The following is an 18,437-nucleotide window of genomic DNA, read 5'->3' as shown; positions in this document are numbered from 1 at the left end:
AAATCAATAAAACTTTAGATTTTACAAATGGATGAATTTGTAATGGTTACAACACTGCTGAAATATTATATTTCCCAGTTCAATATACATTTGAAATAAGAAAAATATATTTAGACAACTCCAATTTGATGTATTTCTAAAATAGATACAGGTAAGTAATAGGTTCAGCAGGGATGAAATTAAATCCATGAATTTTAGGAGAAAACCTCTCTTGTCTTGGTGGCAAATCTGTTAACTTCTTTTTTTTTTTACCTCCTGCATTTGTATATTTTTCGTGATTTATACTGGTAAAATGAGGTGATAAAGTGTAAGGTTAGAGAACTCAACGTCCTTAACCCTAACCCTAGAAACAAAGGAATTTGTCCAAAGGAAAAATTCTTCTGCTTCACTTTCTCCAGCTTTTTCGGTAGTGGTGGTGGGGAATATTTTATTTTATTTTAACTCCAGGTTCGATCCTTAGATTACCCGGAACTGCCCCCTCCTTGGGTTCTACTACTTGTTTTTAAGCCTTGTTTCTATCTACAAAAAGAGGGGAAAGCAAGGATAATCTGACTCTGGACATGATCAAGAACAACTGTTTATTTGTGGCTGCTGATGCTGTCTGAGATAAGGGATATGTATTAGGAATGTCCTGCTTGTTCACAAGACAACTACATTCAGAGTAATTGTGGACTGGGCAAAGAGCAGAATCTGTGAACCATTAACACACAAGAAGTATAGCTTCCTGCAACACAGTTCATTCTTCCCTCTGTCTCATAGATAATGAAAAGCCAACGAGCACAGATGTGAGATGCTTCGTAAGATTAGCTCTGAACAACAGCCTCAGTTAAAATACTGGGTGTTCTATAGGTTATGAAGAGGCCACTCAATTATACAGCCTCCAAATAGAGTGTAAGAGACAGTCCTGATGGATGAGGAGAGTTGTTGCAGTCCTGTTCCTACAACAAATATATAGGCTAGAGAGGTTTATTCTGCTGTATACATTAAACACTAGCCAGAAATTGCTAAGTGTTAGAACATATGCTTACAGTATTGGCAGGTTTGCTGGAAATATAATGTCTCCTTCATTTAATAGTAAGTATTATTAGAATGCTGTGCTTCACTAAATAGAGATCATTACTTCCCCCCCCCAATTCCTTATCCAGAGTGCCTTCCACCTTACAAAATACTTCTCATGAAATATATATTGCTCTATGTTACGCTTGTTGATTGCCTCCAAAACTCATTTTATTCTGAAGCCATTATGAAATGCAATTAATTCTCTTGAAGCCCTCCACCTTCCCCAATCAATAGTAAACTTCATGGCATTGTAATTAAATTAACCAATCACTTCTCTGGGAATGGGCCATATATTTCGTTGACCGTATAGGTTGCTTTTTGCATGAAGAGCTCTTTTGTAAGAAAAAAAAATCCCTTGGATTAATAAAATTAAACTTGTGCTTTTTATTTTACCTGGTTGTTTCTTTCAGAACAAATTCCATTTGTAGCTTGAATGTTAATTTGTCCAAGTAAATTGTCAGCCAATTAAAGAATCTGTAGCTCACTAATGTTCAGTTTAATTGCAATTTTACTTCATTATTTTAAAGATCTCTAGGCCACTTACCTTTATTAGTGGCTGTAGAACACTGAGAATAGCCATATGCAATGAAACATCTACACTGAACAAGAAACTTCCAAAACCTTCTTAGATATCTAGGCGAGGATGGATGGACAGATGGAAGGATTGAAGGACAGATGGACAGATAGCCTTCCTACATTACAAAAAATGAAGAGACCTAGTTACAATTTAGAACCATTGTCTAATCAGTGCCACATAAAAATAACAGAATTAGCTATATATTAAGTATATCTGTGGCAGTGAGTATAAAAGGTGACTATCTGAAGGTCTAAGAATGTTGGCTGGTGTAGGAAGTCCTACAAGAAATCTAGCCAAACTATATAAAGCCTTATACTCATTAAACTGAACCAAGAAAGCAACTGCTAATCAGGAAAGCTGTTTCAGCATATTCATGATGTAATATTCTTTGGATATATCATAATTGCTCCCTATGTGTTCTAGACCAGTTGTGGTTTCTGCATCATTTCCCAGGCTGACCTACAAACTATGCATAGATATAATTTAACCATCAGATTACCATACATGCATCACTGTTGCCAAATATTCTTCTGCCCCACACCTTTATTAGCTGATAAAAACCACTCTGTTGTGGCTCCAGCCCCCCTCCCCCCCGGGCCTGGCCCCCTGCCAGAGAGTGACTCAGAGAGTGATGGGGAAGGGCCGTCAGGGCTCCCTTCTGCAGGGCCGGCTCAGCTCCAGGAGCCAGAGGCAGGCCAGGTAGAAGAAATAACGAGGCCTCTGTCTCCTGTATCTCCCCTCGCCCAGGCAATGCTCCCAGACCCAGCTGAGGACAATCAGTCCTGGTTGGACCCTAGGTTTCATAGACAGGAGAGGCGGGAACAACAGAAGCAGGGGTGGGGCAGGCCTGGGAAGTGCTGAGTCACGGAGCCACACCCCACAGGGTATAAAAGCAGCAGGGGCTGCTATACTACTCTGTGGCAAACAAATCAACTGCTTAGGGAGAACTTGAGCTGAAGTACTGTTTGTTCCTGGTTTCCTGGTTGACTCACCGGCATCAAGAAAAGATAACAGAGAAACTTGGCAGACGCTCGCTAGTTTGCTGCCAGAGCTGATAGCTGCCGTGGACTGAATTGCCGGCTAATTAAGTCATCGCTCGTGCCTCCCGGACTGAGGTGGTGGCAGGGACAGAACACACTCCTTGCCACTGATGTAATATCAGCATTAATGTTAAGTATAAGAGGATTTGAGAACTCTGTGAATCTGCAAGTCCTATACTTAAGAAGAAATATAAATTACCAATTCAGACATACGTTTCAACTCCCAGAATTAGCAACTATTATATTTTGTTCAGAGTCTGTTTCTGTTCATTTGTGATAGCCCAGAAACAAATTGTAGGTAAAAAAACCCCATCCAATTCTGAACTTGAAAACAAAATAAAGAACAGTTGCACATCATCACCATATGGATGGCAATTAGCTTTGAACTCTCACATAAGTCTTCACAGAAAATTCATAAGATATTAAATAATAAGAGAGGTAAGGTAAAACCTTATGTGACTTTCCAGGACAATTTCCAAAGATCCAAGTAGAATTCTCATAAAGACAATTTCTTCGAGTGCCCAAGGCCAATTACAAAATAGTAAATTGCATATCTGGCTCCTTCAAGTGCTTCAGCATTAGTAATCAGTTATATTAAAAACATTTTTGACAGATCCCGGAGTGAAGATCACACTGATCCATTGTTAAGCCATCAGGGAGACCAAGGCTCTCTGAGCCAAAGAAATCTAGAGAATCAGTTTCTTTTTTAGAAACTTGGAGTTTCAGGAGTATCAATTATTAAAATAACAATAAATATAGGACACATATTGTTAAATAATAATACAATAACACAGTAATTGTTAAATCAGCTAGATCCAGTAGGTGGATGCTTAATCAAGAGTCCCATTGCCATCTTGTCTAAAGTGGCACAAAATCTGCATATTAAAGAGACATGTTAATAATTTTAGAAGGACAGCGGCTTTGGAAGGCCTTGTATGCCAAACTAGGAAGGGAATCTAAGAGACAATGAGTAAAATGAATCTATCTTTCAAGAAACAAACAATATATCTGTACCATACAGCAGCACTCTATGTTGCTTCACAATTCATCCTTTTCAATTCCTATGATTCCATTCATTTTTGGTGATCATCCACTGTTTACAAAGAAAATTTCTATCTACAACTTTACTCAGAAGGACGAAAGTGGAATGCCACCTCTTTTCTTAACCTTCTGGTCCCTTTGTAACTATTAGACTGATAGGATGTGTACTAGTAAATCACATTACCACTAACCAACAAAAATAAACAAAATCCAACATGTAACCAGACCTGTCTGAATATTCAACAATCGCCTGGTGTTACTTCAGCAGAAGATGGTCCACACTCATTCATTCTAAGGCTTTTTGAAAGAGCCAGGGGTTGGCCCTCTAAGGATGGATCTGAACCTTATCTCTGAGATATGCTGTTCTAGAATGAGACAAGTGATTTCAGAAAAGATATCAGTTATTTATTATGTAGATTAAAATTAAGAAGCTAATGGAAAATTGAGAAAGGGAAAAGAAAAATATTGAGACACCTGTAGGCTTTAATATTCTGCTAATCTTTTAGAGTAGATATGCAAATTCACAACAGAGGTAGAACACTGATAAAAAAAACCAATTCAGAACAATCCACAATGTTCTTTTAAAAATCTTTATTCCTAACTAGAACCACTCTTAAGGATTGTTGAAGGTTATTTCCTTTTGATTTTTCAATCCATCTGTAGATTGAGTTGGATTTCTTGTCTGCTAATCCAGTTGAAAAATGAAAGCTGCCTCCCTCTCCTTCCAAAAGCTGAGAGGGAAACCTGAGCTCAGAATTTCCCTCAGAACTCAGCTTTGGTGACTGTTTAGACCACGGGTGTCAGACATGATCGTGTCATGTGATGTCACAATTTTTGCCTTTGTGGAGCGCATGGCCTGTGTGTGATGCATCCAACCTGTGGGCTGCCAGTTTCAAACCCCTGATTTAGGCCAAGAGGTTCAGATTTGATTAACTCTTTTGTTAATTAACTTCATGGGATATTTTCTCCTTCTTTTCTCTTCTCCACAGAATGATCAGAGAGGAAGTTCAATATTTTTCTTTTTTTTCTTTTTTAATTACTTTTCAAGGCTTCCTAAAGACAAGTATACCACAGGCAACTGGTTTCATCATTAGATGTGCCTCATTGCACAAGCTCTTTGTGCTTATCCTTTACGGTTAGGAAATATCCATTATGAAAAAAAAAAAACCTCTAAGATGTAGGTACTCAAAATAGTTCCACGTTTCCTTTCCCAATAAATAATATTCTGTTCTCAATTGCACAGCCTTAATTGAGTCTCCTGTGTCTCTGCTGCTCCATCACTATTATTTTATATTTAAAGCAACCTCTTTCACTCCAGCCTAGCCAGGATCCCCCACCGGCTACCTTATTGATTACATTGAAATACAGATGATGATGACGACCACTGATGATTATGATGGTGTACATAGATACACCTTTGAAGGAAAGGGGATACTGTACAAGTTCTTCCTTCTATATATTTGGTAAAGCCCTAGTGAGAATCATCTAGTCTTTATTGTAGTGGGGAAATCTGATTTTTTTTTTTACTACCGGTTCTGTGAGCGTGGCTTGGTGGGTGTGGCAGGGGAAGGATACTGCAAAATCCCCATTCTCTCCCCACCCCTAGGGAAAGGATATTGCAAAATCTCCATTCCCACACCACTCTGCAGCCAGCCAGAGGTGGTATTTGCCAGTTCTCTGAACTACTTAAAGTTTATGTTACCGGTTCTCAGAACTGCTCAAAACATTTGCTTCCGGTTCTCCAAAATCTGTCAGAACCTGCTGGATTTTGCCCCTGCTTTATTGGCATGTAGCAAAGTGATTTTTCAGACAATATCTGCCCTAAATCTCTCAGAATTGCTGTTGATTAATATTGAAACTTGTTAGCATTAATATCACTTTACAGACATAATGAGGCTATTCCTAATGAGGCTTAACACTGCTAATTGCCTAAGTGTCTTAATCTTCCCACAATAGAATCATCTGTCTATTTCTGGACAGAAACTGCATTGCTTTATGTTTGAATTATCTACAGGAATAAAAAGGAGACAACGCAATGAAGTTATGCACAGTGTTACTTATTGCCACACACACATACACATACAGTATTGTGTATGCTTGACACGATATTTGTTCTTCTATCATCCGGAGCATCTAAAGCATAGTGAAATACATTTATTAGTCAATTTAGTAGTTAGAGCACACCCAAGAAAAGTTGACAGGAAACTCCAAGATTTGCAAAAGTATGGAAATAACAGTAACAACTTTTTAAGAATGAGAGGGCCTAAAGCAATTCAGAGAGGAGAGCTCATGCTGGGTGGGCCAGTAATATAGACAAGTGAAAGTAATAGAGGCCCTGGGAAAAACAAATATAGTGGAAGATCTAAAATTCTGAAGAAAAACATTCCATGAATCTGTTTTTTTCAATCCTACTTGAAGATCATGAGTTCTTTTATGTAACATGCCATTTCAATCATGTGCAATGTTAGCATGCCCTCTCCTAATCCCTTCTCCTGCTCCCTCCCCCACCCCCAAGACTTCCAAAGCTAAAAGGCAGGAATTCTTGCTATTGATAACCATTTATTGGGTTTCTTCTAGAAACCCAATAGAATGAGCTGGTTGGAATCAAGTGGTATTGAAAAGTTAATTATATATAAACAAATAATAAAATTTAATCAGTTCAAAAAGGTTCTATGAAATCCTCATGGTTTGTGAGGACCCAAGAGGACAATGACAGTCTTGGATTGTGCAGCATGAGTGGAAATTATATTTATTACAGTTGCTTCTAAGTTTCATCTCTGCATTTGCAGAGCAACAGAGTGACTTCACTCACATCCAATTTGATTGTTGCCTGTATAAGAGGGGAGAGAGACAGGTACCTTGGTTTATATACTAAATGAATGACCCATTGGGAACCCCATGTTAAAACAACTTACCTTATGTGTGGCCAGAATTTGAAAGCAACATATAATACAGCACAGTACTTCAGCAAAGTGGTTTGGTCGAGATCGGCATATGTGGGACCAATTGGGGTAGATTGTAGGGGTGATACTGAAATATAATTTTATTTTATTTTATTTATCCATATATTAAATTATTGCATTTTATTCCAATTTCATTTTAAATTGTATTTTATTCCAATTTTATTTTAAATTTTATTTTATTCCAACTTAAATTGTTTGTATAGGATTTTAGTAATAATTTGTGTTTGGAAGTCTGCACTTTGAGCTAATCAATAAACTAAACTCTTTAACAGTTGCTTCTATGTCGTATCAAAGAAGTAAACCTAAGTAGTTAACAAAGAACTATGCCTCTTTAAACAACAGGCTATTGACATGATGTTTTTTAATATTAAAGGCAAGGACGATTAGTTTTGCGGATAGCTGTTCCATTCTGGCTCAGTCTTGGCTGGAAAGGAAATATAACTAGACAAATGTAACATGATCCAGATAAAGCATCTCAATTAATGAAATGTCTATGCCAGCTATAACAGACATAACAATTTTCAATAATTAAGTGAACTCTTGTACAATTCTCCTTTTCCTTCCTTGTCCTCCACAACAAGATCTTTGTCTAGGGCTTATGTGTACAGTGAAATCTCAGTAACAGCAGGAAAATATTTCAGATTTAAAATAAATTATATAAGGATATTTAATAGCACAGCTGTAGCATTATGTCACTGTCAAAAGAGTTTTCACTCCATCACACCTTCATTTATATACTTAAATAACTGTGCATCATTTACAATGTTCTGAAAAATGGTTGGCATGAAAAGTGCAGATTTTTTTTCTTCATTTAAAACCCGAATTTCTTTAACGTGATCTGAAATCTTGTCCTATATTATACATTTTTATTTCATCTATTGATTTCAGTATAGCAATCCATTTTATCATCTAACCCTGTTCAATATTTGCATTTCCAGTTTGATCCTGATTCTTTGTTTATTTATCGACAAGACCAGGCTTCAATAAAAGTATAAAAGCAAGCAGAAGTACCCAACCTAAATTCCCATAGCAAATATTAGTCCCTAATCCTAGAAACCTCCAAAGGTTGCCATCACATATAGACTTGTTCTGGTCTCACTCATTTTTATTTTTATTTTGAAATTGCATGGCACTCAAATGATAAATATTTATCTTGGTCTCCAAGAATGTGTAGCCTGCTATATAGCTTATCCCATGGTATGAATTAATTCTCATGTGGCTGCATTCAAGGGCCAAAGCTATATAGGTGGAAAAGGAGTTAACTGATTCAGATCTCACCCACTGATACCTAACAGCATGAAGATTCCTGTTGGGTTATGGCAAAGAAATCTCATCAGAACGTTAAGATTTTTTCTCTCTGTTCTTCTCGTGTACTGGTAATTGATACACTGAATGGGTAGTATTACAGTTCGCATAACACCTTTCAAAGTTACAACGGCATTGAAAAAAGTGACGTATGACTGTTTTTTACACTTATGACTATTGCAGCATCCCTGTTGTGTCTGCGCCCCCCGAGCCGGCCCTGCTGCCAGAAAGTGACTTGGACAGTGAGGGGGAAGGGCCGTCAGGGCTTACCTCGGGAGCACCGGTTTGCCTGGCTCAGCTCCAGGAGCCAGAAATAGGCCAGGTGGAAGAGATAACGAGGCCTCCATCCCCTGACTCTTCCTCCCCCTCCCCAGGCCATGCCTGCAGACCCAGCTGATGGCAATCAGGCTTGGTTTCATAAGCAGGAGAGGAGGGAACAACAGAAGCAAGGGTGGGGCAGGCCTAGGAAGTGCTGAGTCATGGAGCCACACCCCACAGGATATAAAAGGCAGCCAGAACTGCTGTGTCTCTTTGTAACAGGCAAATCCACTGATTAAGAGCTGAAGTTTGTTTCTAGGTGACTCACCAGCGTCATGGAAGATAACGGAGGCTCTTGGTAGACGCTGGCTATTCTGCTGCCAGAGCTGATAGTGACGGCTAATTAAGCCATCCTTCGGATGGAGGCGAGGGAGGACAGAACAATCCCCATGGTCACATGTTTTACATTGGGATGCTTGACAACTGACTCACATTTACGACAGTTGCAGTGTCCCAGGTCATGTGATCACCTTTTGTAACCTTCTGACAATTAAAACAAATTCACTTAACAATTGTGCTACTAATTTAAGTGCAGTTATTCACTTAGCAAATGTGGTAAGAAAAGTCATAAAATGGGGAAAAACTCATTTAACAAATTTCTCACTTAGCATCATAAATATTGGGTTCAACTGTGGTCATAAGTTGAAGACTGACTCTATATGATATGCTCTACCTGTGACTGATTACCCCCTTCTATAATAAATTGTTTAGTTCCCATTTGAATTGAGACTCATCAGTATGACTATTGGGAAGAAATCCTGTAACTTAAATATGCTTAGTGTAAAGTCACTGTTTGCTCTATAAATCCTGAATCTCCTTACATTTAGCTTCAATAGTAGTAGCGTTTATGTCTATTTGTCAGTGTCTGTGCCTGTGTAGATTTACCACAACATGTTTAAAATCTGAGTCTGTCTTCAAAATGGGTCTGTGATCAGTAGCATATGTGGTTGGGGGAAGAAGAATTATATTAAAATAATATTTTAACTGGTCCTTTAAGTCAGGGGTCTCCAACCTTGGTCCCTTTAAGACTTGTGGACTTCAACTCCCAGAGTTCCTCAGCCAGCAAAGCTGGCTGAGGGACTCTGGGAGTTGAAGTCCCAAGTCTTAAAGGGACGAAGATTGGAGACCCCTGCTTTAAGTGAATGGATTTTTTCCCCCTTTCAACCTCCCAAATAGACCAAACAGGAAGCACAAGATGAACTAATTCTACTTTATTGTAAGGCTACATTAACAGAATCTTGCACATTTGAAAGTGCAAATCTCTTACCATTTCTTTTAACTTCAGCTGCAAGCTCTCACCCCCATTAATCTGATTGTTCCCTGGGCAGCATCTCTTTCCCTTGTCTCCCAAGGTCATTCTCACATACCATTACAACTTTTAAAATATTTAAATATTGCATCATTAAAAGTTTGCATTAGCAACCTAATGTATGAACTGGGCTCTTAATATTTTCAGCGGACTTAGTTTTTATGATCTTTGGTGTTCCTGAATGTGAGCCAGATTTCACAACTGTTGTGATCTATGAGCTGACATGATACAATCAGCACATTAATGGATGGATTCTGCAAATAGGAAAAAGGTCCAAATCTTAAGAGTGGACCACCTTTATGAATGCCAGTTTCTATGACCTCATAGTGAGATAATGTGCTAAATGTCATGAAAGTTTAGTTTGTCTTGAAATATTCATGGTTATTGCTTTGGGGGGGGAAATTGTTTTTTTTTTCCTTTTGCTTCTATTTTTTCCTGCTAATAGCAAAATATATTACAATCAAATAGTCACAATCAAAGCAGCCCCAAAGTGACCATTTAGGATAGGGGTGAAATCCAGCAGATTCTGACAGGTTCTGGAGAACTGGTAGTGGACATTTTGAGTAGTTCGGTGAACCAGCAAATGCCACCTCTGGCTGACCCCAGAGTAAGGTGGGAATGGGGATTTTGCAATATCCTCCCCCTGGAGTCAGATGGGAATGGGGATTTTGCAGTATCCTTCCCCTGGAGTGTGGTGGGAATGGACATTTTGCAGTATCCTTCCCCTGCCATGCCCATCAAGACACACCACCCCTACCAAGCCACACCCACAGAACCAGTAGTAAAAAAAAATTGAATTTCACCACTGATTTAGGATCATATTCAACATATTGGCTGTGTTTGAATAACATGGCTAAGCTGACTATTTAATAGTAAAGAGAAAATGTGAGCCATTCCAGAAAATCAGGAAGAACATGGAGCAGTCAGCCAAAGCCAAAGCAACTAGGAGGAATTCAATTTCTTCTTTTAAAAAAAAGGTTTGTATATTTTAAAAAAGATTGGTAGAAACCCAAAGATGGTTGGAGACATTGCAAGACAAGAATTTGGATAGACTTGCTCTCACTCCTATCTCACCCACAATAGAGTGGTAGTGAAAGATCAATGAGAGAAAGTCTCTAGAGAAATCCTGTTTTTCTGGGATAGCATTAGCACTAACTAGTATTAGTTTCTGAGTTAATAGGCAGAAGGGAATGTTAACTCTCTGTTGTCTCTTTGTTCAGTGTTTTCATGACTGGAGAGGTTAGTTTAACCTCAAACCGCCAGGATTGTTTTGGATTAGAATTGATATCTAACCTAAGTGCTAACTTGTTTATAATGTTCATGTAACATGTTGGCCCTCTTAACCAGGTTGCGTGGATAGTGTGACCCAAAATATGTGTAAATTCCTAAGGGCTAATTTTGTTCTGAGATATTTAAATTCTGAAGTTTAGTTTAAATACTAAAAAACCGTATGCAGCTTTTCTTTCCCATAAATATTACAGTATTGGTGTTAAGATAGAAAATCATGGTTTGAATTTAGAATACCTTTTTTCATTATGGAAAAGAATTGCACTCTCCCTTTAGTCTCTTGACTGTTCCTTTTAAAATAAAACAAGACCTGTATATTTCCATAGACAATCCTCATTATGACCTTCTGTTCCCACTTACAGCACATAGGATAAATGATGAATAACTCAGACTAGCCTTTTTTGCTTTTTTCAAAGCAAAAGGCTATAAAGATGTATTTATTTCCAGAAAATTGTAAAATTTTGGGATAAATCCTTGTTTATTTCCCATATAACTAATTTCTTAATATATTCCATTATTTTGATCTTTGATTGGGAGCTGAATTTTAAGATCTGTCAGAATATATATGAATGGTAGCATCTAATAAAATATATTTTTTTAGAAGATGATGAAATACTTTTACTTCTTATTTCTGATGATTTTTACTCTCAATTTGTTTTAATTTTGCTAATAAATAATTGTTAAAATTTTGGTATGTCCTTATAAAAAATGGACTGAACAAATGCAATTGCCATCTATTTGCATTAGACACCCCCAGTATGTTAAGTATTTAGAGTATTGGGAAGATCATGCAGTAAATATTCTATTAAATATATGCAGCCTATCAGAAAATTTTTAAGAATTAAATTTCAAAATTTGGTGCCTGAGTGAAACACCATTCATTTTCTCCCCCATCTGATTTCATTTTTAATTTGTGTTTTTTTATCCTGTTTAGAAGAAATGGTTTAGCTGTTTTGAAAAGTTGTAAATAAATTAAATCAACAAAATCCTTACCCTTTTTTATAGCAATATCATAGCACTTAGACTGATATACTGCTTCATACAGCCTTCTCTAAGCAGTATATTACCCCCAACAATCTGGGTCCCCCCCATTTTACCGACCTTGGAAGGATAGAAGGCTGAGTCAACCTTGAGCCATTCAAAATCTAACTTCTGGAGTGCAGTGCATTAGCCTACAGAACTGCATTCTAACAAGTGCGCCACCACGGTTCTTATCATTAAAAAAAAATCAATTGGTTTTCAGCAACTCAGAGTAGTAAACTCTGAAGGAGCCACAGCTTTCCCAAATTGCATTCTCTCAGGAGTCATGAGTCCCAGATTTTGGACACATTCTTTAAGTTAGGGGATATTTTTAAAAGAAAAAAAAAGCATGAGTGAATAAACTGTTTACAATAAACATTAAGAGAATTATACTGAGTAACACAAAGCTGATGAGTGAAGCTGTAACTGTGAATGTAGGACACATTATTTCTTGATAATGTTAAGGGTACCCAAAAGGCAGGCAGTGGGGATGGTGGTGGAGGAGTCAAGAATGAATGTAAAACAACTGCAGGAAAAGAAAGTGTGAGTTGAAAGTCTTAGAAGATAAATTAAGCTGCCAATGGAAAGTGAATGTAAAATTGGGGAACGGATCTCCTAAAAATAATAAAAAATGATGATGCAGAAATGTATAGCGCAGCAGTGAAATCCGCTTATCTTCGCTACCGGTTTGGGAATGGGAGCATGCTATACGCGCATGCACCTTTTCTGCATATGCGCAGATGGTAAAAAAAAGGTACGTAATGACATCTTGGCAGGTGGGCGGAGCCTCCCGCCGCTGGCGCTACCATTTCAGCGAGCCAGCTAGAACCAGGGAAATTTCACCACTGGTACAGAGTTATGTTAAGGGCAAGTATGTTTAGTGTAATGAGGTAAAAGAAGATATGACTGAGGAGAAAAATATATATAAAAAGTAAAGGTTCCCCTTGCACATATGTGCTAGTCGTTGCTGACTCTAGTGGGCGGTGCTCATCTCTGTTTCAAAGCCGAAGAGCCAGCGCTGTCCGAAGATGTCTATGTGGTCATGTGGCCAGCATGACTCAACGCCAAAGGCACACGGAACGCTGTATATTTGTCAAGAATAAGAAAGATAATGACAATTGCAAAGAAGGCAGTCAAAAAGATCAGGCAAGAGTTAAGATTTAAAGAAAAATGGTCAGCAATAGTGATTAAATTTTTTACAAAAGCTTTTGGAAGTAGGTGAAGGAAATTAAGCAAGGAAGTTCCAGTGGCGTCAGTGAAATTAAACAATAGAAATGATGAAATGATTCTGAATGAAGCCATAGGGAAACATGGAAAGGAATAGTTTAGACATTTAAATGGGAATATTACTGATAGGTCAAAGAATGGAATTAAAATGAATGTTATCAGTGTTACAATTCAAGAAGAATTGATGAAAAACCAGCATTAACTGCTGTGAGTACGTTGGAAAAGGATGAGACTGCTGGTATAGGTAGATTATAGGAGGAATATTAAATTCTGACTATAGTTTGCTTATGAAGTGGCTATACAATATATTTGGCATGTTTGATAACTGTAATAATGGTATTATTGTTCCGTTGTACAAAAGGAGGTAAGAAAGGGACTAAAAATGAGTTGTGAGTATCTGGAGTTATTATGTTTAAAATGCTTGAGCAGATGTTTGGCCAATGAAAGGGAAGAAGTGGTGAAAATGAGCAAAATTTGGGAAATGCAGTCTGGCTTTAAGCTGGGTAGGTTGTCCAATTTTTACTGATCAGCCAGTCATCCAGCAATGCCTTAATGTCAGAAGGAATTGTAAATTTCTGTATTGTAAGGATTTGTTTTTTTTAATTTAGAAAAAGTATGAAATAAAATGGATAGGCTTGAAATATGGAATGTTCTACATCAGGGGTGTCAAACTTGATTTCATTGCGGGCTGTATCAGGGTAGTGTTTGACCGTGGCGACTGGGTAGGCATGGCCATGGTGTGCGTGCTCATAGAGGGCATGCCCAGCTTGACATCACTTGTGTCAGGGGCATCTGTGATGGCCCAAGTGCTCTGCCAATGAAAACAGGTTCCCAAGCTCCAATTTTGGCCAAGACAGCCTTTTTCCACCCTCTGCCAGCGAAAACAGAGCTCGGGGGAGGAGGTCATGTGGCCATCCCGAGCTCTGTTTTTGGCCACAATGGCCTCCTGTTGCCCTCTGCCAGTGAAAACAGAGTGGCTGTGTGTCCCCCCCCCCCAGCTCTATTTTCGCTTGCAGAGGACAGCAGGAAGCCATCACAGCCAAAACAGAGCCACAGGCATAGGGGGCCACGTGCAACACTACTGAGCTCCATTTTATCTGGCAGAGGCACCATGGGCTGGTCTATTGTTGTTTCCAGAACAGCTCTGCAGGCTGGATCTAAGCACCTCATGGGCCAGATCCGGCCCACAGGCCTTGAGTTTGACACCCCTGTTCTACATAAATAAGACATCCAGTTTGGTATAGTGTTAAGGCAACAGGCAAGAACATTTGGGGACTGGGAGTTCTTAGGCACCAACTCACCTGGCTTAGGCACCAGATCACCTTTGGGATGATCACTTTCTCTCATCCCAGGGCTGAAGGCAATGGCACTTCTGAAAATCATGTCAAGTAAACTGCAGGGGTTTATTCAGGTGGTTGTCAGAAGTCAAACTGACTGGAACGAACACATACTGCTTAAATATGGAGGTGAAGGTTGGTTGTTGAATGCAGTAAGAATTCTGTAGGAAGAAAAGGAAACATATGTGAGAAGAAATTGCCTAGCAAATAGTTCAACATTAAATGCAGAATAAGAGAAGGAACTGTGATGTCCCTTTGATTGTCCAAACTAACATTAGAGAGGCATTAAAAGGCTCTTGATTGGAACTGTGTTTATTTGTTAATTAAAAATGAATAACTTTCAGAAGCTATTAGATTAATTATATGATGCAATGAAAAGAATTGATTTGAAAATTAATGTATCAAAACCAAAGCAGTTTGTTTGATAAGAAAAATAAAAAATAAAAGGTCTTCTTGATAAAATTTTCACTTAAGATGGGTAAACAGATGAAGAAATTTTAAGTCATACAAATGCTAACAGAAAGTTTATGTATAATATACAATCTGTTGCAAAGAAAGAATGTGCATCAAATTAAATGAAAATTCCTGTTTATGTTTGTGCTTGCTTTGTATATAGAAATAAAAATCAGGGAACTATAGAATTAAATTTAATGAGTTGTTTAAGAAATATGTACTAAAAGGGCTAAGATCAAGAATGAATTTGGACTGAACAATGGGTATTAAATACAGAAATGAGTGGAGAGTACAAAAACTATGTTGGAGTTGGGCTTGGTCATACAAACAGAATAAAGTAGAATTATATATGATATGAACAAGAATCATTATCTTTCCTTTGTGAGATCTCCATACTTGCCCAGGCAGCAATTATTATTATTTTATTTTGTCACAACAGTATATATAAGCATAAGCATGAAACAACTATACAACATATAAGCTTATATATAATGAAAGGAAACAATAGGACACAAACAGCAATGTTCTTTTGTATTTCCGCTTCTCTTACTATGTGATTATAGTATTTATTTATTTATTTATTTATTTATTTTTCGTATTTTTATACCGCTCTATCACAGATAGAGGTATCTGTTTCTAGTCATGATGATGGCAGAATGTTAAAATGTGCAATATAAGATGGTGCTATAAACTCTGTCCTTTTGTATTTGCATTACAACATCACGTACAACTAATGTAAGGGACAGAATTTGCATCACAAAATTATAGAACACATTTTGTCCCCTGCCCTCGATTGCTCCTCTTTATAGTCAGCAATCACATGTTATATTGGAATGAGGCCACACTACTCTGTAGCTAATTAGATATAGTTACCCTTCAGTGTTATAGAAGGAAAGTTAAAGCAATTGCAATTCAATGGATTTCACAAGTTGCTCTGCAAAGAAGCGAAAATTAAGGAATTTAATGAGCGACAAAGTTTCAGTCCACTTTTAATCACATGGCAGGAATTTGACATGAAAGGAAAAATTCACATGAAAAGCTTTGTTTTGCAAGCATAGCACAAATAAAAGGCATTTTAATCAATCATTTGAAAGTAATTTAGTCTGGAGAACTAAACCAGCTTGTTAATGACAGTTGCACTATATAACATTAAAGAAACCCAACTGCATTATTTTTTTTTTAAAAAAGCCTGTGCTTTTCTCTCATAAGAATTATGTCTCCCTCCAATTTATTTGTTGATTGTTGTAAGAGGCTAATGCAGGAGTAGATAGTTTAGTATCTCCCCCTCCCCCTGAGTAATATGAATTCTAATTCTTACTATGTCTTGTGAGTGAGCAATCCAAAATGACATCAATTTCTTTTTATTGAAATCCAAACTAATTTGAAGAGTTTGGATTGATCATCCCTGATTTTGTGCTTGACGGAGTATCATAGGTGAATCTCCTCAGTATATCATGTGAAGGAGAAAAATTGAACTGTGCATGTTTAAAATGATTTTTCTTTTCTTCTAGGGAATTTGGCCGTTGGAAGGTAAACAATTTAGCTGTTGAGAGAAAGAATTTTCTTGGCTCCCCGTTGCCTCTTGCCCCTGAATTTTTCCGAAATGTAAGGCTACTAGGACGTAGGCCGACTCTTCAACAGATCACAGAAAACCTTATCAAGAAGTATGGGACCCACTTCCTGCTGTCAGCTACCCTGGGAGGTAAGATCATTTTCATTAAACTAGGTACACCTTCAGCTCAGGTACTGAAACTTTACTGGAACCATACAGATGGTCCTCATTATCTTAAGCCTCATTATCTGATGTTTTGCCAATCTGCAGTTAGTAAATATAACCCAGGCCTCGTTATCTGCAATCAAGCATTTTGTATAGCTACGGTTTCAGGTATGTGCTTCTAATTGATTATTTTCTGTGATTCTGGAACATAATTTCCCCAATTTCCATAGAGTTATTCTCCCATCAGAAGAGTTATCTGCAATTTTAGGCTGAGAATCTCTGTAAATAAAGTGAGTGGGGTGGTGCATTCATTAAAAAAAAATTAAAACTCTGACGGGATTATATGTCTTTTTCGTTTTAAATAAAAGTCAAGATGATGATGTCATGCATCATCATCATCTTTATTTATTTTATTTATTTATTTATTAATCAAATTTCTAGACCGCCCTTCTCCCGAAGGACTCAGGGCGGTGTACAGCCATATTAAAATACATAGATAGACAATGAATTTAAAATAAATTTTAAAATGAAATATTTAGCCGGCCAATTGAACTAAAAATAATAAAACCAATTAAAATCAGTATAAAATTTAAAATTTAAAATTTAAAAGCTAAAAAATCTAATCCAGTCCTGCGCACCTGAATAAGTGTGTTTTAAGTTCACGGCGGAAGGTTCTAAGGTCCGAGAGTTGGCGAAGTCCTGGGGGGAGCTCGTTCCAGAGGGCGGGAGCCCCCGCAGAGAAGGCCCTTCCCCTGGGTGTCGCCAGACGACACTGCCTAGCTGACGGCACCCTGAGGAGTCCCTCTCTGTGGGAGCGCACGGGTCGGTGAGAGGTATTCGTAGCAGAAGGCGGTCCCGTAAATAGCCCGGCCCTATGCCATGGAGCGCTTTAAAGGTGATCACCAACACCTTGAAGCGCACCCGGAAGGCCACAGGTAGCCAGTGCAGTCTGCGCAGGGTAGGTGTCACCCGGGAGCCACGAGGCTTTTTTTGACTTTTATTTAAAATTGGTTGGTGATAATGATGCTTTAATGGGAAAAAGAAATTGTTGGTAGGATTAGAAATTGCAAACCAGAGCATATTAAAATACATAGATAGACAATGAATTTAAAATAAATTTTAAAATGAAATATTTAGCCGGCCAATTGAACTAAAAATAATAAAACCAATTAAAATCAGTATAAAATTTAAAATTTAAAATTTAAAAGCTAAAAAATCTAATCCAGTCCTGCGCACCTGAATAAGTGTGTTTTAAGTTCACGGCGGAAGGTTCTAAGGTCCGAGAGTTGGCGAAGTCCTGGGGGGAGCTCGTTCCAGAGGGCGGGAGCCCCCGCAGAGAAGGCCCTTCCCCTGGGTGTCGCCAGACGACACTGCCTAGCTGACGGCACCCTGAGGAGTCCCTCTCTGTGGGAGCGCACGGGTCGGTGAGAGGTATTCGGTAGCAGAAGGCGGTCCCGTAAATAGCCCGGCCCTATGCCATGGAGCGCTTTAAAGGTGATCACCAACACCTTGAAGCGCACCCGGAAGGCCACAGGTAGCCAGTGCAGTCTGCGCAGGATAGGTGTCACCCGGGAGCCACGAGGCTTTTTTTGACTTTTATTTAAAATTGGTTGGTGATAATGATGCTTTAATGGGAAAAAGAAATTGTTGGTAGGATTAGAAATTGCAAACCAGAGCAAATAGAAGAGATACATTAAGTATGTTCACAAAACTTCAGCTAAATGCACACTTATATGGGAGTAAAACAGTATACACTTTAAACCTTTTTAAAAAAAAACTTAGCA

At 38.2% G+C, this 18,437-nt stretch overlaps 1 protein-coding gene across 2 annotated transcripts in view; it reads left to right on the top strand.

Annotated features, from left to right (window-relative positions):
• BRINP3 (BMP/retinoic acid inducible neural specific 3) overlaps positions 1-18,437 on the top strand; it is a 282,184-nt gene that overhangs the window by 147,158 nt on the left and 116,589 nt on the right. Inside the window, exon 2 of one of the 2 annotated variants that reach the window (XM_058178208.1) lies at positions 16,448-16,638. The exons of the other annotated variant lie outside the window; for it this stretch is intronic. Coding sequence (XP_058034191.1) covers positions 16,448-16,638 — 191 coding nt within the window. The remainder of the gene's footprint in view (positions 1-16,447; positions 16,639-18,437) is intronic. 2 annotated transcript variants of the gene reach the window in all.

This window comes from Ahaetulla prasina, chromosome 3 (assembly GCF_028640845.1).
Source record: "Ahaetulla prasina isolate Xishuangbanna chromosome 3, ASM2864084v1, whole genome shotgun sequence".
Lineage (NCBI taxonomy): Eukaryota > Metazoa > Chordata > Lepidosauria > Squamata > Colubridae > Ahaetulla > Ahaetulla prasina.
This window is presented reverse-complemented; position numbering and strand designations above follow the sequence as displayed.